Below are 26,962 nucleotides of genomic sequence, written 5' to 3'. Positions count from 1 at the left end.
CAGTGTTCTAAGGTTTAACTACTGTTTCAAACAAGGAAATAGTTTGTCAAAGGAAGAATAATTAATTACTCATTTAGGTAAGGTAGAAATATATTCAGACAGCAGAAACCAAAATGTTGCAGGGTGGGAAAGCAGTTATTAGAGAAAGTATGCTGTTCTGTTCGTTTAATATACAGGAGAGACGAGTTCTTGTCTTTTTAAACTGTCATATTTCATATATGGTATTTTGGTCGTTATACATAGCTGATCACAACCAATCAGTAATTGATTAGTAAAGCTGTTTGCATGATAAATCTGTTTGTGTGCCTTGTCCCCGGTTTGCAACCCTCAATATAATTTCAGATTCCTCTGAGACTGGGTGCTAATACTGGGAAAAACTGTTGTGATCTGCTTCTTCCCTTCATGTTGAAAAAAAATCTATCTATGATGATTGTTGCTACAAATTTTGGTATTCTTATATTCATGGGCTGAAACATGTTTATACACAGCTGTTGTGTTCCTGATATCAATTTGTAGTTTTTGACTTGCTGGTGTATATCCAGAATTTCTTTCTGAAATCTCCTGGGTTTTGGCAACTGATTTAGACAGAACCTTTCTTCCTTCTAAGGCCAGTAGCAACGCTTCTTTTGAGTTCAGTGAAATTCCATTATGTCTTTAGTGAAAGTATCAATTTTTATGCGGGTTGTTGGGGAATGGAGGGGCAATTTTGATAAACATATCTGTTAAGATGTTAATAGAGAAAGAATAAGCATATAATTAAGATTTATGAACTCTAAGAAAAGTTGCTTTGCTATCTTTTCTTACAGTGAAAAATAATCTTAGAACTTGAATGATGAGTTGAACATTCACCGTGATGGTGCAAACCATCAGTGGAAACGCTACGAGTCCAACAAAACTTCTTGCACTAATTGTTAAAGTAATAGAGGTGAAATAACAGGCAGATTCATTGGTGTATGTAATACATACATCCTGGTTCTGACAGGGCAGTGAAAATCAGTGGTAGTGAAGCTGAGGGTCACGATGGATGTTTGGTAGTGCTGAGGTAACAACACGTGTATTCAGCTATTCTTGCTTGTGCCCGCTGATCCTTGTAAGACTGGGCTGTCCTATTGCTGTGAAGGCTAAACTAACATGTACCTTAAAGTGACATCCCCAGATGGGCCAAGGTAAAGTCAGAGAAATATCTATGACTCTTCTGAGGATGGTGTCTTACCCTCTGAACTGTTATGTCTTGTGAACAACAAGCAAATCATTCTGATCGCTTGGGTTTTTTGCACATCTGAACAATGACAGCATATTACATATTCTGCATATATTATGTAAGAAAGATGGCACGCTTAACAATATTACATATTTTATAACAAGGATTTTAACTCTGGCTAGTCACAATTGCATAAAATAATATCAGTTGCTCTCATTATGCAGCAAAGCTTTGTATGACTTATGAAACTACAAAATACACTTGCTCAAAATTTTGGTGGGGCGTGTAATTTTGAAATTTGCCTCAACGATCGCTAGTCTTACTCTATCAGTGTTCTGTTTTCCCACCAAAGGGAAAAGAATTGCATTCTTAATCTGTAATTTAGCGGAAAACATTGTTCGTTAGGAATTTAAATTTTCGTGTTTGTTTTTGATGGGATTTAACATACCTGCTGTGGAAGATGTCTAATACGGTAAGATTTTGGAGGTGCTCAGTGGAAGTAATCTGTGATACTTGTGCTATTGGTTAAAAAATTGTATCTTTTCCTTCTGCTGAAACGGTGTTTATAGTTCCTGCAGCAGTTTTTAACATAGAAATTGTGTTAGTGGACAGAACAGTGGAGTGCATATTTCATACAGAAGTAAAAATGAACATTAAAATAATGAGCAATCTGTTTTGAGCCATCCTGACATATCTCACAGGTACACTTGAGAGGTTGTTAGAAACAGTTTGGGGGGTTTGGAGTCAATGACATGTGAGCAGTAAAGGATTGCACTGTTTTATAGGGTAATGAGGAGAGGAAGTTTTCCTGGGAGCTAGAGAAGAACAATTGAAGCAGGAAGTAACTAGTTTCATAAGGGTTTGTGTGAGAGAGGTAGACAGTTGACAGGAGGAGACAGAAAAAGGCAAACATTTTCACTTTTGGGATAGCAGTTCTGACAGTGTAAGGTGTTTAGTGTTCTACTAAACAATAGGTCAATACAAAAAGGGGGGTTTGTTGGGGTTTTTTTCGTTGTGATGTCTTCAAGTTATATGCAGAGAAGTATTTGAGCCTTCAAATGTATGCATACCTTTTAAGTGTTCCCTACTCTTGAGTGGGAACACATGGTAAGTAAATGTTTACCAGTTTAAAAATACCTATAATCACATTTCTGTGATCCCAACACACAGAGTAAAATTATTATTATAGCCCTCAAATTTGAAAGTATTAACTTGGTTCTATGGAAATTGCTTTTTACGTGTTCTTCTTCCTTTTTTCAGGTCTTTGTTAATCAGTGGCTGAGATTTGAGTTTGTAGTTTTGTAGCACAAAACCCAGCCTAGACTGAATTGGGCCTTTTTTTAGATCTGTCATTAATTTTTTTTTTAAATCTAGGAATGTAATGACAGGGTTCATTTATAAGCTGATAGATGTTACAGTTTTTGATTTTACTTTTTCCCTTTGCAAGCACGAAGCCCATGCCAGTTTTCCATTTGACAAAGGTAATTTAGAACTTTTTACAGAATGCCCAGGTACGTTTTCTGAGATGGGTGTTACACTGAGGCAGGATAACACTCACAGCAATTTCCAGGTAGGATGCTGAAAGTTCCAGGGATTTACAAGCAGAGTATTTTGCTCCTGGGTGTGCCTGAAGCAGTGCAGCCGTGAGTGAAAGTCGCAGCTCTCTGGCAGCTGCAGAATGACCCGGGTGAGGTGAGTCAGTGACATCAAACCGAGTCTGCACCAATATCCTCCTTGCAGCTGGTGCTACTTGGCACCCCTGGTGGAGTCTCAGCAGAGAATCAAAGCACCAGGTTGTTCTCCTTGTTTGATGTGCAGTGGCAAGAGTTAGCTGAGAAACTTTTTTTTTTCCGGTTCTCTCGAAGAAACCATTAATTCTGGTTGAGTAGGAGGTGGTTTTCACTGTTGACACGTCGTCATCATGGCTTTCTATGTATTCATACATAGAATTTGTAAGTGGAGCAACAGTGAAAGATCAAGAGCAAGTATTATTATTTAAACATAAAAAAATGCTAAAGCACCATCAAAGCATAATCACACATTTCTGTGAAATTGCTGGAATGATTGATGTCACATCAGTCTCTGTGACAATGGAGAAAAATTAGATGAGAGAAAAGATTTTGTTTATTTTGTAGAAGCTATGTTCAGATTTAATTTTTCCCTGTGTTTATCCCTCTCAACTTAGTAAAATAAAAAATAAATATTTTTATAAAGGGATGTAAAAACCAAAGATTAACTGAAATCTGTAGAGCCTGAAATACTTTAGGAGACTTTGAACTCTTTGTCATTCTACTCTTTCATATAGTTGAGAAGTGTGGATGGAGTGCTGTCTAGCAGAATTACTGTGCTATGTGTCATAGTAAAATATAATAAAATACTGTGTAATGACCTGAACAAAGGGCCCTGAACCCAACATTCTGTTTGTTTTCCAACTGTGTTATTTTCCAAGGATTCTGCAAGCTTTTGAAGTTGCTGTGCAAGAAAATGTATTAAGGCCCCAACGACGTATGTAGCAGCTGAAATAACTTTTTGTTCTTCATAAAATGGGCTGTTTTGTCCATGTTCCCAGTGTTCTTTTAAAACCTTAGATAATGTTTTCTTGTAGAATGTCAAGATTAATAAAGAGGGAGTGAGCATGTTGAATATATTGAGAAGTTAGAGATTGCTTGTCTGTAGCAGTTGGGAATTTATCAAACAATTACCATGCTATTACCCCATACAGACACACCCCAAATGAGAGCTAACATGACAGGAATTTTCTGCTTTTTTACATCCTCAGACCATAATCTCTGAAATTGTCTTAGATTTCTGCATTGGTATCTTCAAGTCATTAAATATTAAACCCTGCAAATTTTGTTTCTCCATTTATAAGAGGGAAGCTAAAAGCTCTTCGCAGTTGTTTTCCATTTCTAAAATATTCTGAATATGTAAAGTGCTGTTCAAGTACTAAGTTTAAATATTTTCTCCTAAGCAAGACAATTGGATTTAGTTAAATTGTAACCTTCAAAGATTGCCTAAAATGATTACAATGCTCTCTATAACAGATTTTCACCCTCGGTAAGTGTGGTCATAGAACATAAATCTTCTTTTGCCCAAAGAAAACACTAGAGAAAAAGAAGGTGGAATGAATTCTGCATACCTGGGTAGAGCAGAAGGCATGTGACTCTAGGAAATAGAAATTTTTTTTTCAACGTAGTTTATTATTTAACAGTTTATCATTTATTATTTATTTGAGGTTATTCTGTAAAGCGAGTTTACAGATGATGTAAATAAAAACCTGAAGGCAAAAGGAAGTTGAGGCTAAAGTAGGAATTTTTAGAGAAAATCATGTGTGTAAGAGGCAGTTTTTATTTGGACATAGGCATAAAGAGTGGTAGGCTAGAAAAGAGTTTTATTATGTTCTAATATGTGTTCTGAATGCTTGGTAAAATATTTTCCTTTAAGTAAATGTGTCATACTTATAATCTAATAGATTAGTCCTTGTCATCATTATCATCATTGTTACTATCCTGTCTAAAAAAGAGTTGATATTTGTATTTCCTTTCATAAGGTAATAAATCTTTCATAGTTGTGTACTTGGTTTGATTAATTGAAGTGTATGAGATAGCCAAGATGCTTAAAATTGTGTCTTCTGTTCCACAGAGAAACAGGAATTCAGAGAACTGGCCTGACCATTGCGATATAGTCGTTATAAACTCATAAAAACCATCTGGTTTTAGTAAGGAATTATATTCACCAAGATGCCTATATGCACTATTGGTACACACAAGGCAGTGTATAACAAAACACCTTATGTACAGAAGCTATAATTTCACACAGCTGAAAGTATGACATCAAAATGTCAGCCTAATTATCTTTCAATCTCCAAAACATTTGCAAACTCCAAAATATTTTCCAGCTGAAGCATCTCTCTACCGAAGAGTAAATTTCAACTTACTTCAAATATTCTTCTTTTTTAATTAGGTTTTTCTAATCACAAAGGTTTGGCAGGCCACAGATCAAAAGCTGTCCTGAACATCTTAGTTATCCACATGCCTGTGACCGTTTTAAAGAAATGTAATAAAACGTCTCGCAATAAATAAATATTTTTCAGAATAATTTTTCAGATATGTTGGTAACACAGTAGAGCACTAGTTCAGAGCTGCTGACATGGAGTACTGTCTACTGGGCAACCAGACAATGGCAATTTACCTTTTTTCCTAGGTCTCGTTTATTTTCGTGTCCCACATATGGAATTTTAAAGTTCATTCATTTGCATGAACCATAAAGTTAGAAACACTGCCCAGCTGGAAAAAGTGCTACAGATTTTCAAGAAAATTCCTCTCATTGTATTGAGGGGAAATACAATCTCAAAACTATAACTATGTAGCTTAAATTGGTTTAAATATGTTAAGTGGATCATTGTGCTTTTCAGGAACTGTCAGTTCTTATTAAGCTGAGTAGATGTATTCAGTTATGTGCTGGACAGTAATCAATTCGAAATTGTGTGTGTGATCATGATATCCCTCATGGAATTTGTTCATTCACACTGTTTCCTGGGTTTTGTGCTACGTTCAGTAGTTCTGCTCTAACGAGGAGAACATTGTGGGGCTGAACGTTCTTCCATATGGTTGGGCTTATAATGTCTTCTTTTTAAAGGAACTGTTTCTCTCCACTGGAAGCAGTGGCTTCTTGGTAGAGACAGAAATATGTTGTATTTTGCAGGTACTGCTTAAAAATGCAGCAACACGTTGGCTAATCTTTTCAAATCTGTAAAATTCATTGAGATTTTGAGAGGCAGATAAAATACGTAATTGTAAGTCACCTTATATGTAAGCAAAAATCAAAAATCCAGGTTTAGACACTCAAGAAGTCATTGGACACCTCAGAGATCGTAGAGTCACAGAATATCCTGAGTTGGAAGGGACCCACAAGGATCATCAAAGTCCAACTCCTGACCCTGCCCCGAACAGCCCCAAGTGTCACCCCATGTGCCTGAGAGCATTGTCCAAACACTTCTTGAGCCCTGTCAGCCTTGGTGCTGTGACCACTGCCCTGGGGAGCCTGTTCCCAGTGCCCAACCACCCTCAGTGCAGTTGGACACTGGAACATGTGGGGAAGCAGATTTGTCATCTTCTCCCTTGCCATGCCACTTTTCTGTCTCGTTATGGGAATATTAAGCAAGAACCATTTTAAATCTAAGAAAGAACACTAAGCACAAAAGGGCATGTAAAACTACTCTCCCTAGTGATTAGGTGCCTGAATGCAAACTACACTGAAGTGTTTTTCCCTGCTTATGATCCAGTGCACCTCATTTGCCCATTTATTTTTAAAATGGCAAATACCACTAAGAAGGTGTTTGTCCTGTGGCAGGAACTTGGGATGTTTTCCCTGGTAGGTACATAATAACCACAAGGTTGTGCAGTTCTGTTCCATCTTATCTGCTTCTCTAGGTCCAATATATGTTCCTTCTTTTTTTAGACTTTGTGCTCACTTGACTGAGGGCCTTGCTTAGCAGGGCAGATACCTTGGTGGTCAGGGCATTCCTACCGAAAGGTGTCCTTTGAGTTCCTGCATACTGAAAACATTAAATTTTAATCAGATTTCCATTTTTTTTGAGATCAAACAGGAAGGGAGTAAAGAGTTAAAGAAGCTCAAGTAGTCACTGAGGGGTGGTTTGGACCAGTTTTCAATGTTGGTATATGAAAAGTACATGAACTATTACTTTGAGAATAGCCCTATTGCTTCTGAGGCAGGTTGAGTGCTATTATCTAATTCCTGCTATGTAAGGGGGAGAGACTGTGTTGTTATAATTAAACTCAAAGCTATTTATTTGTTACTTTCTTACAGGAAACAGATTCAACCTCTTCTAGGACAGTTTAGCCAGTCAGAGGCTTTGTTACTCTCGTCTGGGGTTGAGCCAGGGACTCTGGATGGAGTTCTCCTGGATGCTGGCTGTTCTTCCATGCAATTTGATACACCCGAAAGAGGTTTTTCCCTGCAGAAGGATGGACCTTTGGACATGAGGATGGATAGTGACAGGTACCTGATAATATTTCTTCTTGAAACTCAAAAACTGTCTGCTCAGCAACCCCTGTGCATTTCATTTCCCTTTGAACTGAAGAATTCCCATCATCAAACCACATCCAGTTTTGCACGAGTATACTTTTTTTCTTTTCCCAAAAAGCTTTTTTCTGTCTCAGTGCTCAGCCCTGGTTATTGTCTTTGCCTCCTTTGAAATAAGGGGAAAGTTCCCGTGATGAGTAATTAAACCAGTAACATTTTTGTGTACCTCTGCCATTGAATTTTAACATTTTTGGAGTGTATGATATACAGTCACAGGGACATCTCCCTTTCAGAGGCCTGTTATTTCCACAGTTTCTCAGCCTGTACTTGATCTGCAGGCACACAACTTCTTACTGCAGTCCCTTTCCTGCCACGCTTACTGTTTGTGGAAACTTCACTGGAGCAGTTTCAGTTGCTTCCTCAGGAAAGGGGCAGTGTCCTTCTTTTGTGCAATGACCATCTTACCCAGTTGCTTCTCTCTAAAAGGAATGCAATCTAAAATAAATAAATAAACAAACCCCTATCTATTATATCTGCCATTTTAAATCAGATTGCTACATTGCTTTTAGCACGCTAGTATAATGTTGTTTTCCCTGCCCATAGATTTATTGTAAGCTTCCCTTAGCAAAATCATAAGCTTCCTTTCACATTGTGTGGGAGGCACATCAGGTTTACTTAATTGTCAAATTAACGATTACTGAATAAACCACCTGTGTTTAAACTATTTGGACTGGTATTAAGTACTTTCAAGAGCATGAAAATCAGTGGTGGAATGATAATTTCTACTTATGCAGTGGTTATCGTTTTCAAACAAGCTGATGTATTTCTGAAGCATTTTGCTTTTTACATGAGCAACCAAAGATCTCTCTTGTATAGATGCTGGTTGTTATTGCATGATGCAATACTGGGAGAATGACAGGGTTTTTTCTTGGTGTTTTAATGGACCTGGAGTCTTAAGAAGTGCCGTTTGCTTTTTTCATTGCTCACAGAGAGCCAATGGGAAGCCCCAATTTCTAAGGAATTGGCTTACCACGTTAATGTTATGTCTTAACGCAGCAAATTTCATGACACTTGCTTTTTCTGGTTTTGTGCAAAAATGCTCCCGTGATCCTCCTGGGATTCAGTCCTCAGACTTCAAGAATCTGAACTCCAGGCTTAAATATAAGCCTGATGCATCATGAGAAAACATACATTGAACACGAGCATAAGAACAAAGGGTACCTGAGGCATAACAAAAGCCTTACACTATGGTTGTTGCTATGATACTACTTTGCCTCTAAGTTTTGTTATCTTTTGTAAGATACTGCAGGGGAGTAAAAAATGCCTGAAAAATTTTCTGCTAAATCATGTCTTTTTAGAAGAGAATTTATTAAGTGGTTTATATGTTTCGTCTGATTAGTAAACCCATAGATGATGTTCATAAAATACCTTGGAACTATTTCAATAGCAAAGTTAAAGAGATTTCAATATATAGATGTGAAGATTATACTGTTTAAATTGCAGTAATTCCTGTAATTTTTATAGGTCATTTCTATTATATCAGAACAGTACGTGGATATAAATTCTTACGCCTTTTAGTGAAAAGTAAGATTTAATTATTTTCATTAGCAATTGTTTTCATAGCAGGAGATGTGAAAGAAAAGGTCCTTGAAATCAGTTCTAACTAGAAAACAACATACGATGCAAGGTGACTAAAATGAACCCGTAAGAGGCCAGTTTATATTCTAAAGCTGGCTGAAGAAAAAGGTCACACAGCATTTCCATCTTAGCACGATACTGAAATATTCTTGTCACCTTATTAAACGTAGTTCATGATAATACTTGGAAGTTAAAGCCATTCTAATTGAAGTTAAGGAACAAACTCCATTTGGAGCGGCACGGAAAAAAAAAAAGGATTTAAAAGGTGCAAGCTGTTTTTCCCAGGGTTGCCACCTCCTATTCGAAAACCTCAAAGGCACTTGTGTGCCGTGTGTGTGTGTGTGTGTGTGTGTTTGACTTCATGTCCCAACGCTGTGAAGCTTCACCCCTTGTCAATGAAGGCTGACGTCAGTGGGCTAATTGGCCGCTCTCGTGCGTAGGTGCCCTGCCATGCCCACTGCCGCCGATGTTGTGAACGCGCTGGATCAACAGGCGCTTGCGTCCATCCTCAGGGCGTACGGGGAGGAGAGGCACGCCAAGAAAATCGCCTCGGCCATCGTGCAGGCACGCAGCATATACCCCATCACCAGAACCCAGCAGCTTGCAAGCATCGTTGCAGGTACCCTCATTAATTCTCCGCAGCGGCCGAGGAGAGGGGGAAAAAAAGAAAAAAATATTAATCCCCGAGTCCCAGAGGGATCTATTTGTACTTGAAATCATGCAGGATCTAATCCTGCCTGTTCTGCTCTGATGTCAGCTCTCTTTTTCTTTTTTTTTTTTGTATTGTGGTTTGACAATTAGTTTAATAATAGATTTTACATGAAGTGATTTATCATTTTGCCAACGAAGTTGAACCACAGAATGACAGCAGCCTAGGGTATTCTTTATCCTGGCTGTTGACAAACCTTCAAATACCAGATATGTCATACCTCATTTAGCTTTAAATTTCTGCATTTTAATATTTTGAGGGGAGGTACCAAAGCAGTTTCCAATTATGAGTGAAATCAAGTGATTTCTGTCTTTTTAAAGGATCAGAAGCACAAAGCAAAGCAATACATGGCTTGCTTCACCTTGTGCATGTCAACTAAATCAGCCTGAAGCGACTATTGAAACACTCCATCTTACTTGCTCCTCACTGTAAACAACTTGAACAAAATGCAGTTAGGCAGGAACAGTGCTTGCATCAAGAACCTTCACGTTTGTGTTGTCAAGTGAAAATTTTCAAGGAAAAATGTAAGACACAAATCCTGCTCATTAACACTCTAATGCATAATGTCAGGATGTTTGTTTCTTTTTAACCAATTAATGAAAATCACTGGATCTCATCACACATAAGTCTAAATTGCTGACTTTCAATATAGACCTTTAAAATGATAATCCAAATTTAACATTTGCTTAAGAACAGTGTAAAATATTTTATAAGTATCCTGAAGAGTCCTAAAAAATTTACTGTATTCTTAAAAATTAGTGTTACTTAAGCTGGAAGTTTAAGGCACTTACTTTTAATGACCAACAAATTAAAAGGTTTGGATTTGTAGAAGTCAGGGCACTTTAACAAAATGTCCAGTCAACTGAGTCCCAAAGTTTGGCTGATATGATGAAAGGATCTGAAGACACTGCTTGCTGTTGGAAGCCCCTACTGTAAATACAGTAAATATGAGGAGTAAATACAGTAAATATGATTTTAAAAAAAACAAAGAGATAAAACACTATGAGTCTTTTATAAAGCTTACGTTTTTAACATCATCATTATCAACCTCACAAAATAGTAATTTGAGGCTTTATCATGTGTCTCTTATGCTTTTTGAAAAACTTGATTAAGACAGCATACCATTATTGAGATTGAAGCAACCACATCGCTGTGTTAAAGATGTCATGTGTTATACATTGTAAGCAAGCCACTCAGTAACTTCTGAAACTAGTGTATAAAAGACAGTGATTAAAGATCCCTTCATGTTTAATGTGGTGCATGTGAGTCATCACTTAATGGTCACTTTCTGTGACAATGAGAAGGACTTTTTTGTTCTCATTTTAAATTCTCTGCTATATTTGAAGAGCTTCCTGATACATTAGTCATGTATGCATCAGGTAGGGTACATGCCAGAAACAGTGAATCCAGCACACATCTACCAAGACAATAAATATATATGTTTTGTCTGCTTTTTTTGGAGTATGCAAGTCATTATAGTAATTTTAGGGTTGTTACACTGATCCCTGTTTGCATAGAACTTCTTCCAAATTTAGTTTGATTCATCCAGCAAAGGAGAACAATGGTGATTGTATCTGGTTTTGAACTGATTATACCTTAACAAAATTTTTGATAACTGTAATGTATTTTGATTAATTTCATCTATCATCCATATATATGCTTATGTGAAATTATTGACATAAACAAGAGCTGAAGTACCAGAGACCACAGCTACAGGAACCTCTCAGTGGCACAGCCCAAAAAAACCCTGACTAATTCAGGACTTAACCAGAATAAAATTTATGACCTATTAGTTAAATGTCACGTCCTTTAAAAAATAAGATATTAATTAGAATAATAAAATCTTGCATTTTGGATTTTGCAGATTCTGTGCAAGCCTGATCGTCTTCCAGGACAGGGTCATTATTTTTGCCTATATAGGAATTGGAAAACAAGCAAAAAGTCTATCCAGTGAAGCTGGCTATTTATGTCTTCTTCTCTGGTGGTGTCAGAATCTGATATTTATGTATTGTGCATATTTCTTTCACGTGTGGCTTCAGATTTTCTAGAGCTCCCCAGTTTTTGTCTTAAGGTCCAGCCAATAACCAGAATCACAGTGAATCTAGATTTGGACTAACCCGAAATTGGAAAATTTAATTTCTTTTTATAGAATGCTAGATTTCTGGTCTTTCCTACCACCCCCCAAGAGGTTAGAACGTGTGTTGCTGTTGCTAATTGATTGGGAGATAAAAGTGGAGGATGTAGTTAAAAAAATCCACAAAACAGGCATACAAACCAGCTGCACAACAGTCACAGAGCAATCAGATATTTCTAAAGTTTGTATTAGCAAGAGTTCTACTTGTAAGGTATAGCTGTGAAAAATATATAACTAGATTTGTATGTCAAGATTGACTACAACAATTTGGGGCTAACTCAGGTATCCAAGTGATTTCTTGCTGTCCTTTGTTCCAATTCAAGAAAATAATTCTTTCTATATCTTGTCATAGCACCTGAAAATTCTCTCTCTGTCTACATCCTATGCCAGTGCATAAGGTCCTGAAAAAAGAAATTTAAAATTTGGCTTTTTTGTTTTAATTTTTCCAAGTGTTCTCCAGAAGGCTTCTGATCCATTTAAATAAGATCTCTGCGAGCTGTGGAGTCTGCAGTTTACGTGTGAGAAAGGAGGAGTTTTCTGTTCACTCACGTGAACAGCATCTCTTCTGCAGCACAGTGGAGCTCTGCTGGCTGTTTATAATTTCCACAAAGCTCTCTGCAATGCTGAACGCTCTGTAAATACTAAAGAGCAGCAGTTCTCCACTGAAGGGCAGCGAATCGATGTGTGGAAGTTGATTATGAAGGGCTTGCTGAGGTCTTTTGTTGTACCTCATTGAGTTATTTGAAAACAATAGGTTTAACTCCGTGTGCAGAAAAACTTTAAAAATAGTAAAATTTTTCAAATGTAATTTTGATATGCTTTTCCTGTACAACTGATGATCTATTTTGATTTCTTTTCAGTGAGCAACGTACTTTGTTATCTATTAACTTTTGTCCAAAAATTAATTTTTCTGAACATTGTTTAGATACCTAATCTATTAACAGATCATTTTGAGATCATGTCATCATTTGACCTTAGCTTGAAAGGAATTCATGATGAGATACTAAAGAATTTTATAAAGTTTAAAAAGAACTTTAATGTTTAAAGTCAGTCTCATTCAGACTGGTTCACATTTATAGACTTTAATTATCAGTTTGGAATTTGTAATATTGCCTGAATTTCAGATGGGTGAGAATTAACACTGTACTGAGGGAGCCCAGACAAAAGGACATTAGTTGCGTCACAGAAACTTATTAAATGCAATGCTAATTCAACAGACGAATTCCTGCAAACAGGTGCACGGTCTGAATTAATTTTTAAACTCTCCCACTCTCATACACTCTGGGGACTTTAATAGTTCATATTGACAGGCACAGCATGTTGCTAATTTCATTCACAAGCTTTTGAAATTTCAATACATTTCAACATGTATTAGATTTTTAAAAGTGTAAGTATCATCAAGGCATCCTAAAACTAAAAATGATAATTTCTCTCACTGGAATTTCAAACCAGTCATCTAGCCAGAAGCGTGATGTTTTTATGAATGAAATTCATTTTACAAACTTCCCATAGAGATTTTTTTTTTGAATGTTTTTGTACATTGTACAGCCAGTTACCAGGAAGGATTTTCTTTTAGTGTCTTGGTAATTGGAGAGGGCTAGGTGAGAGATATTATACCTTAGCAGAAAGCATAAATAACTTTTTATTTGACTATACCAGAGGAGTAAGAGTGATAGGAAAATTTTTCACCTGTGGATCATAGATCAAAATCCACTGCCTTTACTAAAATGATGAAGGCCAGAGTGACAGGAATAACTACCACAGATTACATTTATTAGTTAATCCCAGTCTCTGACCACAGACTAGTAAATCTTTGAACTTGTAAATAGTTTGATTTTTAGTTTAGAGGATTTACTTGCATAAAGCCGCAAAAAGTGACTGTATTTCTTTACAAATTTCCTGAATATTAATATTCTGTACTGTTAAATATGACCTGCAGTGCTCTTTGTGCATGTCCAACTGAGGCATGTAAGGTTGTATGATACTTACTGAATATATCTGGGTTTCAATTTATTTTTTTTTTCAGTTTGTGATAAATTAACTCGCAGTAGTAAATTAATGTCTCAGTTAATTGTCATAGAAGATTATTGCAGGAAGACAGTGTACTCAACAGCCATGGCAGGATAAGTGGAAGAACTTCCCAAAGACCTGTTAGTGTCCTAGTCGTGCTGGTAGCCTCTGTATCGTTGTTCTTTTGTTTATCTATGCAGTGTTTCAACTGCAAAATAAGGGTGTTTGTGATCAGACTGATGGAAATCTGCCCAGATATCAGCATGCTGTGTCCGTTTATGTTTTTACAAAACCCTTTGAAGTAGATCATAGCATCATAGAATGCTTTGGGTTGGAAGGGACCTTAAAGGTCATCAAGTTTCAGCCCCCATGCCGTGTGCAGGGACGCCTTTCACTACATCAGGTTGCTTAAAGCCCCATCCAGCCTGGCCTTAACATTTCCAGGAGTGGGGCTTCCACAGCTTCTCTGGGCAACCTGTTCCAGTGCTTCAGCATGCTCTCAGTGAAGAATTTCTTCTTGATATCTAATCTAAACCTACTCTCTTTCAATTTGAAGCCACTCCCCCTTGTCCTGTCACTGCATGCCCTTGTAAAAAGTCCCTCTCCAGCTCTCATGTAACCCCCTTATGTACTGGAAAGCTGCTGGAAGGTCATCCTGGAGCCTTCTCCAGGTTGAACAACCCCAAGTCTTTCTATCTGTCTTCATAGGATGCCCTCTGAGCATCTTCATGGCCTCCTCTGGACGTGCTCCAGCAGGCCCCTGTCCCCAGAGCTGGATGCAGTGTTCTGGGTGGGATCTCACCAGAGCAGAGGAGCAGAATTCCCTCCCTCCACCTGCTGCCCACGGTGCTTTGGATGCAGCCCAGGGCACATTTGACTTTTTGGGCTGCGAGTGCACATTGCCAGGTCATGTCAAGCTTCTCATCCACCAACATGTCCAGGTCTTTCTCCTCAGGACTGTTCTCAATCCATTCGCTGCCCAGCCGTCGTTTGTGCTTGGGTTGGCTCCAACCCAAGGGCAGGGCCTTGCTCTTGGCCTTGTTGAACTTCATGAGGCTCCCACGGGCCCATCTCAGGCTTGTCAAGGTCCATCCAGGTGTCATTCCTTCACTCCAGCATGTCAACCCCTGCCCACAGCTCAGTGGTGTTGTCAGACTTGCTGAGGCTACACTCAATGCCACTGTCCATGTGACCACCAGAGGTGTTAAACAGTGCCAGTCCCTGCACTGACCCCCTGAGGGATGCCTCTTATCACCAGTCTCCACTTGGATACTGAGACATTGACTGCAACTGTTCTCAGTGTGACCATCCAACCAATCTCATGTGCTCCAAGTGGTCTGTCCATCAAATCTGTGTCTCTCCAGTTTAGAGACAAGGATGTCATATATCTTCATATCATTCTTGTTTTTTTCAGATGAGTAAAAGATGCTTTACTGACATAGGAGGTAAAACTCTCAGTATTTTACTAAAACTCCTGAGAGATTGGCTGTGGAGATTTAAACAGAGGATCTCATTCCAGGTTTCTGTTTTTATGGTTGGGTCCCAGTCAAGAAGCACTGTCAGTTTTGTACCTAAATTACATGCTGTACTCTTGTGGATTAGCTCCATTTTTATCTGTGATACTTTTGGAAGCTAAAATACTCTTAGAATATCAGAAATGGATCATCCCCAGAAAACCAGCAGTATTTTTAGAAAATACTTAGACTGCTAAAATATGGTGGTTAAAAATTCTGGATCTGCTTTGAGAGGTGAACACCAGCTCTGGGTAGTAAGAGTCCAAAATTGAATGTATAAAACCAATGCTCTTTAAGTCACAGCTGTAAATTGTTCGGGACGGGGCAGGATCAATACAGGTAGAATCAAAAAACACACCTTGTTTTCTAACCCACTAGCTTGGTAGTAGCCAATATTTTGTAAAGGTAACAATACTTTTTCGTTGCAGTTAAAACTGTTTTTGTAGACTGAACATGACAGGAGTGGTCTTTTAAACCTTGTTGTTTCATTTAATGGTTGTTCAGAGAGTTCTGAGCGTACTACTGGTGTTTGTAGCTGTTATTCGACCCTTTAAAGAAAGTTGTGTTTATTTTGCTTAGCACAGCATTCCTTTATGTTATGCACTAAGAGACAGTTTTCGTCACACACAACTGGCAGTCAAGGGATGTTTTAAGGGTTCCATTTTCAAAGAATCTATTTATAGGTTTGTAAAGAAATACGAAAACAGATACTGTGCATGTTCATGCAAGCTTGGTGTCAGTGTGTTTCTTGGGACACCTTACTTCCTGTGATTTTGAGTCCTCTTTTGAGTTTAGCTCTCTTGTCAAAATGGGCTTTGTGACTCCTACAAGAAGAGTATGTATTCATTTTTATGATTTATAGTAAATATAGAAGGTTATGTTCTCAAAGACAGAAATTACATTAACTAGCTAGTGCAACTTTTCCAGAGTTTGTAAATGATGGAGAAGCCTGTCTCCCACAGGTAACATCTATTTACTCTGTTTTGTGAAACAGTTTAAAGCCACAAATTCCCTCCCATGCAGTAGTTTGTTGGGAGAAGTTGATCCTGTTGCCACTTTCTATCTCAAAAGATTCAGACTATAAGAATAGGAAGCAGCCACAGCTACAATGAATCTCTTCAGTGAATTTAGGAGCTGTTAGTGTTGAAGTCAGAGGGGGTTGGTAATGTAGTTGGGAAAATCAAGTATGCAGAAACATATCTTAGATACGTTGCCAGCATGATAACAACTTTGTTAATGATCAAACTTTTAAATCCCATTATTATCCTGTCCCTTTGCTGAACACTAAGATCACTTGTGTGTTTGTGATACCAGGCGCTTATGCTTTCTGACATCAGTAAAACCTTGCCTTTAAAACTCTCAGGAATTCCACTAATAAATTATTTTGTGCCAACATATTGGATTATGATATCTCTATTAATTTTTTTCAATCACCTGTGTAAATGTGAATTTAGACAGCTAGTTGCAGAGGTACAATGTTCCCTTCTTTTACTCCACCATGTAGAATATCAATTACTTGATTATGAACTGCATTTACTTGCTTCACTATGTCAGCTTAACACTGACATGAAATTTAATACATATATACCAGCTGTATTGCCTTGTCTTTAATGGGCCCTCTTGTTTGGATAAATAATTCTTTCCATTATGTACCAGCATTATTCATTCAATTTATCTTTACCAGACTCCTGTGCTCACTTACATAATAGATTATAAATTTACTCAGCTTTTGCAGATCTTGTAAAATTCTTGCACTTTAGTCCCTCTGATCCATCAAATCAGGTTTCTCTAGCTTTTTGCTCTGTACTCATGTAATGAAAGTTCAAGCCTAAAATATATTAAATATTGATATAATAAAGTTTCTATCAAAATTTCAGTCTCTACAGAGACTTGTTTAACTCATAAGAATTTTGGGGAAAGGAAGACGGAGTTTTGTGCATCTAATAAAAAAGTATTTAATCTGGTGATTTTTCATCTGACAAATCCATACCTTGACACATTCTGCATGTGAAAATGCAACAGTATCAGCAACATTTGCTAAAGTTCTCGAAGTATTTTTGTGAACATTTGAAGAAACACAAGAGTAGTGGTCAACAATCATTATTCCCAAGCAAGGGATGCCTCTTTTAAGCTTTAAGTAATTCATCGAAACATAGTTATTGCCAGGTAGACATTGTCTTCACTTATCTCTGCCTGTGAAGAAATACTTGCTTATCTAGAAAGCAACAGTTAAAATTGTGTCCATTGTGTATTAATTTTTTTTCCTTAAAAGCATAACACAGCCACAAATACGGAACTGACATTGATTACACTGAGCTGTAAGGTGAGACTTATCTAGCCTGTCTTCTTTTTTCCCTTATCTTGATTTCAGCCATCATTTTGTATTTTAAAGTTGTGATGCATTTGGAGAAGCAATTTCTATAAAAGATTCTAGGGAAAAAAACCCCAACACTTAACCATAAGCCAGCATGTTGTAATAGGGTTTACATTCAGAGATGTGAATTCTAAGTAGAAAACAGTAATGTATGTTACAAACAAGGGAGCTCACCACTCAGAGTTTTTAAGTATGCTTTTCTTTAAAGTCATCATGCATGAGTGGATTAATATCAAGTGCATAGGTGTCCAGATGTAGAAATAATAAGGTGCTAACATCTACCTTTTAAAATTTGTGTCAGGTGCTTTTCCAGCATCAGCACTGTACGCACGGAAGGATTTGCTTCAGAGACCCGCGCACGTCGCTACCAAAACTTTCCAAGGCCTGCGAATATTTGTCAATGATGAGCTCCACGAACTCTTCATAGGACTGAAGACAGCTGAGAAGTTTCTGAAACCCGGAGGTCGCCTCGTAGCCCTCTCCTTTCATTCGCTGGAAGATCGTATTATCAAACGTTTTCTTCGTGGGATAGACATGACAGAGAAGTACAATCTTAGCTCAAGGCAGAAGATAAGGCAGGCTCTGAAAAATCCCTCCAAAAAAGAAGACACACGAGAATCTCCCCATGGAAAATCCAACTCCAAGTGGATTTTTATACAGAAAAAAGTTCTCACACCCCAGGCCAAGGATGTTCAAACAAACCCGAGAGGAAGGTCGGCCAAGCTAAGAGCTGCTATTAAAGTCTAAAACAAAATATATGATTAGATAATTGTATAATTTCCTGTAATTTTTTTTTTCTGGAAGGCTAACTGGACAGGTAGTATCAAACTGAAAAAATAAAATGAAGGCTGTTAGAAAACATTTCTTTCTTACCTTTGTGTTGTTTTTAACTAGAATGTAGTATAGAGCATCAAAATGCAAAACAGATGGGTATCAGTGGGTGTCACTAATCATAAAAAAATAAACGTCTTTTTTTAAAAGAGCATCAAATGTAAAGGTTGTAAAAATTGCAGGTTTGATGTATTTGTAGTACTCCCTTTAGATTACATTCAAAACCCCGACATTAACTGTCTAAATTCAGTAGCTAATTGGGACAGACACATTTTTAATGGGGGTGGATTTCACACACCTAATTCAGATGTCTGGTCCAGTCTAGAGTAAGTTTAAAGCAAGCTAAGAATTCGTGATATATATGTCTCTGTATCCCAACTGACTTGTTGCATGAATGCCTATGGGAAAAGAGCTAGTTCTGAAATAAAGTGACATCAGGATGTCATGTTCTATCCAGGAGTTTGTAAATGGGCTTTTCTGAGAGATCACCTGGTTGTTTAATGATTAAGAATTCTAAATAATAAATATATCTTGATGGAAGAAAAGATACTTAGCAGACCACTTGTTGGCACTTGGACACTCAATCAAGCAGTCGAATTTGTACTTGATCATCTGAATTTCTTCCTGTAACCATAAATTCTGTGCATAGATCCAGTACAACTTTTAGGTGCTGATAGAATTATAATTAACTTTTCAAAAAAAGGGGGGTATTGTGGTCTTATGAAGTATTCTTCTTTGCTGTTGATCATTTTTTAAGAGGTTCTACTGAGGTAAGTATTGAATTATTTTAGACAAGACCCACTCTAACACCAGCTTTCAACTTGGGTGCTACACTAGGTAGTAGAACATGTAACATAATTTCTTTTTTATTAAGTTAATATGAATTACATTTAGCTTTTATATTTTCTTATAAGACCATTGGTTTGCTTGTTTTATATGCTAAAAAAATAAATGGAAAATTGTATAAGTTGCAAATTCTTTGACCTCTGACTTCTTCAGGAAAAAGTCTTAATTTGAGTAATCAAATTGGTACCAGGATTTTATTTGTGGTGAGTCTGCAGCTTGGTTGGTAGAATAAAAAAGTGCAATTTCTGACTCAGCTAAATGACTACTACACACACCAGCTTCTGAAAGATAACTGACTGGATCATTTTGGACTTGATTTTCATCAAGCATCCTCTTTAGATCGGTGTAAATTATTACTTCACAGGAGTTTTTTGGGTCATATTGACACAAACAAGTTGAAATTTAGGTTCACTGTCTGTAATATACGATATATTGAAATAGCTGGATATTGTTTAATTCCTTGGTAAAGCTAAGTCTTATAATGTATTCTTAGTTGATAACATCTATCACTAATCTCAAATAGAAGTCAAATGATGATAGGCATTTCATACTCTTCTGAAATCTCAATATTTTCCCACTAGTTTCATTATACATGCTATTAAATATTAAATAAAACATTCCACTTCAAATAATATTACTTACTGTTGTCATCTTTGAGACAACAGCCTGTACCCTAAATAGACATTTTTTCATCCAAACATTAAATATAAATAGCTAATGTTATTTTTAGCCAAGATTTCATACTGAGAGGTATTTCAATTGTAGATTTGAAAAATTGTGCCTCCAACACAGGCTTAGAAGAGTTGTAGTGCCATGCTGTGCGTTGTTCAGGAACACGCCTCAGGAAAAGACCATCCAGTTGCAGCAGAAGTTGAGTATTAGTGTCTCAAACATTATATTGGAAGTATTAAAATTCCTTACACTTAAAACAATGTTTGAAACCCACACTTCTCACATCTAAATTCAAAAGCACAGTTGCTTATGGTAGTGGAACTGCTGTATTACCAGGCTGTGTAGATGCACTCCCTCAGTTTGGGAGTTTGCCTTTAGCTTGGAGTTGCCTTTAGCTTGGATGGCAGCGTATCCTTTGTTGAGCTTTTCTCTTTGGAGAGTCTGTTGCTCTCCTCTCAGCTTCTCCTCACCTTCAGCTTTAAAGCTGAGGTATGGAAAGGATGGAATTTTAACCTCTGCTTGCCTGAGAAAAAAAATAAATATGGTTTCCCAGAAAAATCTCTGGTTGTACTTGGTCAAAGTATTCTTTTCTCTTTAAACATTTCATTTCATTTAATAAAATAAAAGAGGGACTTTTTACAGAGACATGCAGTGATAGGACAAGGGGGAACGGTTTTAAACTAAGAGAACAGAGATTTAAATTAGACATTAGGAATTCTTTACTCAGAGGCACTGGAACAGATTGCCCAGAGAAGCTGTGGATGCCCCATCCTTGGAAGTGTTCAAGGCCAGGTTGGATGGGGGTTGGAGCAACCCGGTCTAGTGGAAGGTATCCCTGCCCATGTCAAGGAGTTTGGGAATTATTCCAACCCAAATCCTTCCGTGATTCTATGATTTAGTAAGTGACATGTTATGTGAAGGGTATTACATCTTTATCTTCTTACCAGGACACGTCTACATAGTGCATCTTAAATTTTCCCAATGTGGTATATATGAAATGTTACTAAAACTAAACATTTTGTTTTCCATAATAGAAAACTATATTTATGAAAGAGATGGTATCTGGTGGAAAATTAACCAAATCATGCTGTCAAGGTACAGGTTGTGTGTAATTTCTGAAAACTTCCATTCAACCTGAGCAATGCACATTTTAATACAGCCAAATGCAAGATTATCTGTCAAGAAAGAAAAAAAAAAAGATTGTAGACCATGTTTGCAGGGAATATGGCAATAATATGGTGCTGTACACAATGGGATGAGTAGAAACTTCCAATATGTGAAATAATTGTAGAGAATGTCAAGTGGTAATTATGGTGAGACAGTGGTGTTGCCAAACAATATGTGCATGAAAGCATGTTGCTAAAGAGTGTATCTTTTCATGTTACTAGTTTAGAAGGGCGTGGGAAAATTTTAAGAAGGATAAAAACCAGCTACAGGACTATTTGTATGCATTTTAAACATACTTTTCTATTGAAATTACTAGACAGTGGGATTTAATGAGTTAATCCTTGTGAAGTAGAAAGTTGATATGCTGTCAGAAGTACCTGCCTGGTAAAGAGATTTGCATGGAATAATTATTTGAAAACTAGGCCCACTTATCCTGTGAATAAAGTATTTATGGTAAAAATACAGTACTTTTTTAAAACATAATTTTACAGTTTAGGCACAATTATCTGCATTTATAACCCACAAGGACCTACCAACAAGTATTGCTTCCCTATTGCTTCCTCAAGAAAAATAATCAGTTTCATTGTTTCAGAGTGCAAGTAATATAAGGAATTAATATCTTTTCAGTTTGGGGTTTTTTGTGTTGTTTTTTTTTTTTTTTAACTTTTGCAGTCGAGTATTTTCTCAGTAGTCTTTTACAGCCACAGCTGCTGGGATTGCCGCTCGACTTGAAAGAAATCCCAGCCTGAAACATCAGTCTTTGTAAAGACGAGCGGAGGTTTTGATGGATGGAAGTTGGAAGGAGGGGATTCCTAACGTAGCAGGAACGGGGAAAATGCTGACTCCAGGGAACAGCAGGAGCAAGTGGCTCTTCTAGTAGCGAGTGTTGTGTCAGATGTTTTGCGTTCTGCTTTCGAGAGTAGCATTTCTATGATGATAAATGATTCATATAATTGCTCTAATGTCATTTTTTTGTACTGGAGAAGGCACGGTTTTAATTGGATAGTTTATGCTCCTAAAGAGTGTAACAGCACAGTGAGAGGAGCTCTGCCCTGGGGAAAGGTGATGTGCAGGGGTGGGATGATTTCAATAAGCAGCCCTAGACGCAGATTGTTGATGATTTGATTAAATTTTAAAATAACTTAGTTGTTTTAAATAATCGGTTGTGACTCACTGTTTTGAGTATCACTGTACGAAAGTACTGGTGAAAAATGAGACAAATGTGAATAAACAGAGAAGTAATGAACTCATAAGTTAATTTGTTGCTGCCCATCTTACTTAACCTCTAGCAAGACTAGGGAAGGGGTTCAGGCCCGATTTTCTTATGCCTCAAAATTTCTCCAGAAAGAGCCCTTCAATAGGTTTAGGACCATTTATACCAGGATTAAAAACAACATTCACAGAGTATGTGAGTCAGTCTTTATATCCGTAGATTTATTTTTTCATAAAGCACTTGCTTAAAACTAATATGGAATTTATAAAAATATGAGATTATATTTATAAGTCTTTCAGAAATATAAGCAAATGGGGAGGCCTTTTTACACTGGAGTTAGTTATACTGGAATTAAAGCAGGATTTTGTGGATTAATTAAGAGTGCAGTGCTACAGTGAATCTTTCAAACAATTTAAATGAATGTAGAGCAACTTCTTTTACCTTCTTACCTTCCCCGGCCTCTGCAGAAGGTGGAAGAAAAAATTATGTTTAATTAAAAGGCAAGAAATAAGCAGTAAAGTTGAACAGTTTAGAAAGAAATGTAATTTATGAGGTTGACATCCAATTTTTAAAAAATTCATATGTGCAGTGTTCTATTACTTTTTCCATTCATTGTTTAATTTTGCCTGTTTGGGGATAAGCAGTAGCCATGAGAGAGCTCAGTCTGTGTACTGGGTGGAGAACGTGGTTTCTAGTGCATAATCAGAGGTAACAGTGGCAAGGTATATATGCTTCCAAGTCCAGCTCTGTATATTTTTCCCTCTGTCTCCTTTGCAGTTAGAATTGTATTTATCTTTCTGGCTCCTCTGTAACCTTATCCCAGGTGAAGGAAAGGGAAGGGCTTTTCCTTTTTGGAAAAGTGTAATACCTGTCCTTAGGACTTTATTTAAATTAATGCTGTTTAGTACTTCTCTACTTGACATATTTCACTGATGACATGTCATGTTTTTCGGTATTGCCATTACATCCCTAAGACAGGAAAACAGGTGAATATTTGCTCCTGGGAAATCAAAGCTATAAAAACAGAGCAAGTGGTCAGTTAACCTGAATCTCTTACTGTACCAACATAGCTGTATTTATAAAAACTAAAACTTTTTCACTGTACCTTGATCTTTAGGCAAATCATATTCTCCCTGTTGCTTTTACAAGCCTAATTTGATTGATTGTAATGGTGAAAAAAACAAGCTGGAGGGTTTTTGAAATATATTTGTATGGTTGCAAATTTAAAACCTGACAGCTTGTTTATAGGTGTCTTTTTTAAAGAGGAAAACTGGAGATACAGCTCCCTCTGTCTGTCCTGGGAGTACCTCTGCTCTGGTCTCTGGAGTGCACCTGCAAATGATCACAGGAACAGCAGGTTTATTGTCAACACGAAGACACAAGATAAAAACGTGGGAATAATTTGTTTTACAGGTCAGTAGTTGTTTTAAATTAGGCTATCTGGGATTTTAAAAGAACAAAGGACAAATCATGCCCTTGTCTGAAAATACTTCAGTGAAGATACCTAATTCAAAAGACAGAGAAACAAACTTGCTCAGTGGGTTTCTCAAACATAAAATTTATTGTTAGAATAAAATATAAATGTATAAAAATTCTACCTATTCTTTAGTGCACATGCAATTTAACAGACACAGCAGTGGCAAATACACTTCATGTTTCTGACCTCCGTTTAAACAAAAAAAAATATCTCTGCTGGTGGAAAAATCTGCATAAACATTAGGGAATATGACAGAAAGTGGAATGAAAATAAATGACGATATATAAATCATACCTGAAAGCTCACACATGCTGGAATACCTGAGTGAAAACTTAGATTTTAGTGTACTCCACTGTCATCTCTTTATGTGCCACATCACTTTGAGTCTGTGGATGTGATTCTGGTAAAGAAAATGTAGGCTGTCTGTGGTTTATATTTGCATTGGACGTTTACTAGAGCTCAGAATAAGTTTCTACTAGATTTATGATGTTATTAGAATTTCATATTAGCTGTAATTATACTAATACCATTAACATAGCAACATAGCATTAACAAGGTTATATCACAAGTTAGTAACTATAAAAAAAATCTTGAAGCATCATGATATAACTTGTACACTACAATTTGTGGAAGCTTAGTAATCACTTAGTCATCAACAATTCAGGCTAGCAAAGCTTCTTTTTTAATTTGAACTCTATTTTAAGATCATTTCTCCACATCTTTCCTGTAAATTATGTATATATATATATATATTTTATTTTTTTTTAGTCAGAAGTAGTTTCACATGTAAGAACATCTCTTGTAGACTTTGCAAAGAACTGAAATAAGAAGTATTGACAGTCCTGGCTGATAAGTATCTGAAAATGAAGATATCATGAAAACTGTTTTGTAATATAGGGCAAAAGTTACATTGTCGAGAGTAATGACACATGCATGCCTGTTAATACATGCACAGTCTGAGAGCCTGATCTTGCAGCCTTTACTTTTGGGTCCAGATTTGTTATGGAAACGTAGAATCATTGAGGTTGGAAAAGACCTTTCAGGTCTAGCCCAGCACTGCCAAGCCCACCACTAAACCATGTCCCGAAGTGCCACATCTTTACACGTCTTTGAATACCTCCAGGGATGGTGATTCCAACACTTTTCCTGGGCAGCCTGTTCCAGTGCTTGACGATATGTACACTTTATATGTAAAATGTCCTGGTTCTCATAGTTTTGATAGAAATTAAATTGAAATCTTGGTAGGCAATGAGAGCTGACAGAGCAGAGGTAAGTTCAGTAGGCTGATCTCGGGTCTCTGTGGAAGCAGAAAGGGCTTGACACTCTGCAAAACAAGGTCCCCTGAGTATGGGGCAGTCCAGGCTGACTGCCAGCACTTGTACAATAACAGACACGATGATGCGGAATTAGAACGGTGCTTGGTGTGGAGGCAGGTTCACTGGTGTGTAGTACACTGCATTCCACAAATGCCTTGATAATGGTGGCAGTGGGTTTCAGAAGACTAAAGTTAGGAAAATAATAATAAAAATCCTTGGAATTGAAATATCTTTTTTTTTTTTCACTGCCTCTGCTGGGGAGGGCAGGAGGGTGACAAAAATATCTGCGAGGAAAGAGTGTTTAGTCTCTAGTGTTGCTGCCCCTATTAAAGGTAATAAAAAGTTTCCACTGTTTTAAAAAATGTGGGCTCAAGGTCTAAACAGCACACATACTATAGTTATCACTGTTAATTAGGCTATTAAAAACCAGCAGGTGAAGTGAAGTGATAAAACGGTACAACAGATTAATTAAATAAGCCCAGCAAATGCCCTGCCATGTAGTTGTACTGCACCTAATAGTATTCCAAAACTAAGTCAATTAGGGATTTGTCACACTACCCTTCCCACCAGGACCCTGCCAATTTTTCGTGTGTGCATCCTCAGTAAACAGCAGCATTGGGCTGCACCCCACACACCTGGGCAGGAGCTGCTGCAGCCGATACCGCGATGACTGACACGGAGATTGAAATCTCAGCCTCCCCTTAAAATGTTCCAATATCTTACTTTTTAGAGCACTGACTTAATGCTTTATTAATAGATCTCTAGTTTTTTTGGAAAAGAACATATCACAAGCTGAGCACGGGGGGTATTTGCTGCTTGAACTTGATTTTTTTTTTCCTCCAGGCAAGGCGGTTATTGCTCTTTTAAAATTAAGTGAAACTTTCCTGGATTCAGCAGCAGTCAACATTTGTCTCTTAGACAAAAAATAATTAATGAATTTAATTGCAGTGACCACTAGATCTAATTGTATCCCAGTGGGAGCACAGCCTGCCATAAATACCGCATTTCCCAATAGTTCAGTAATTCAGAAGCATATTGGAAATACTCTTTCACAGTTTAGCCACTCCCATAGTTATAGTTGGCAAATATTTTACCTGACCTATTCAAGTTATAGCTCAGTTTTCAGGATTCTGCTTCATTTGAGCACTCTCTGTATATATAAAAAAAAAAATAAAGTACTGAGCTAAGAAAACGTGGCACTTTTTGCCCTTTTTTTTTTTTTTTTAGTTTTTAACTTTGATGAGGAAATAAAGATCTAATCACTTCTGCCATCATTTCTCCTTTGAAATAATTAATTATTTTTATTAGGGATACAGAATTAATATTGGCTACTGAATAGATTATCATGTTCCCTCCTACACAGGGTATCACCTGAACTGGCCTTACTCCCAGTCCCTTCCTATAGCCTGCAGAGTAGCAGGCATTCCTCAGCATGCATTCACACTTTGTTCTTCTTAATTTAATTAACAATAACTGTGCTTAACTTGGGTTTTCTTTTCTCTAAGCAAACTCCACACTTGTAATTTTCCTTATTTTTGCATGTGAAAATTATGAAATATTTCCATGTTCAAGTCACTGCATCAGATTCAGCGCTGACAACGCTCATTACTTTTGTAATTAATGATGCTCCAGGTTTTCCCATGGGCACAAGAATATCAGCTTTCCTGAAACATTAAAGTTTAGTGTCTATGAATCCCAGTCATGACACTGGAATGAAGATGCACTGACACTGGTTTGAAGTGGAAGAAAAGGAGGCTTTTTGCTGCTTCCTGGTTATGTGTGATTTATCAGCTAATCAGATCATCTTCAACACAC

General features: G+C 37.2%; 1 protein-coding gene across 1 annotated transcript in view; it reads left to right on the top strand.

The window, feature by feature from the left end:
- Window positions 1-18,486, top strand: part of METTL15 (methyltransferase like 15) — a 91,100-nt gene extending 72,614 nt beyond the window's left edge. The window contains 3 exon segments of the mRNA XM_018081852.2: window positions 7,031-7,222; window positions 9,325-9,503; window positions 17,927-18,486. Coding sequence (XP_017937341.1) covers window positions 7,031-7,222; window positions 9,325-9,503; window positions 17,927-18,372 — 817 coding nt within the window. The 3' untranslated portion in view covers window positions 18,373-18,486.
- The last annotated feature ends 8,476 nt before the right edge of the window (window positions 18,487-26,962 follow it).

Source organism: Manacus vitellinus, unplaced genomic scaffold (assembly GCF_001715985.3).
Source record: "Manacus vitellinus isolate BGI_N305 unplaced genomic scaffold, ASM171598v3 scaffold_57_pilon, whole genome shotgun sequence".
NCBI classification, from domain to species: domain Eukaryota; kingdom Metazoa; phylum Chordata; class Aves; order Passeriformes; family Pipridae; genus Manacus; species Manacus vitellinus.
The sequence above is the reverse complement of the archived record's forward strand: the minus strand, read 5'-3'. Positions and strand labels throughout refer to the sequence as shown.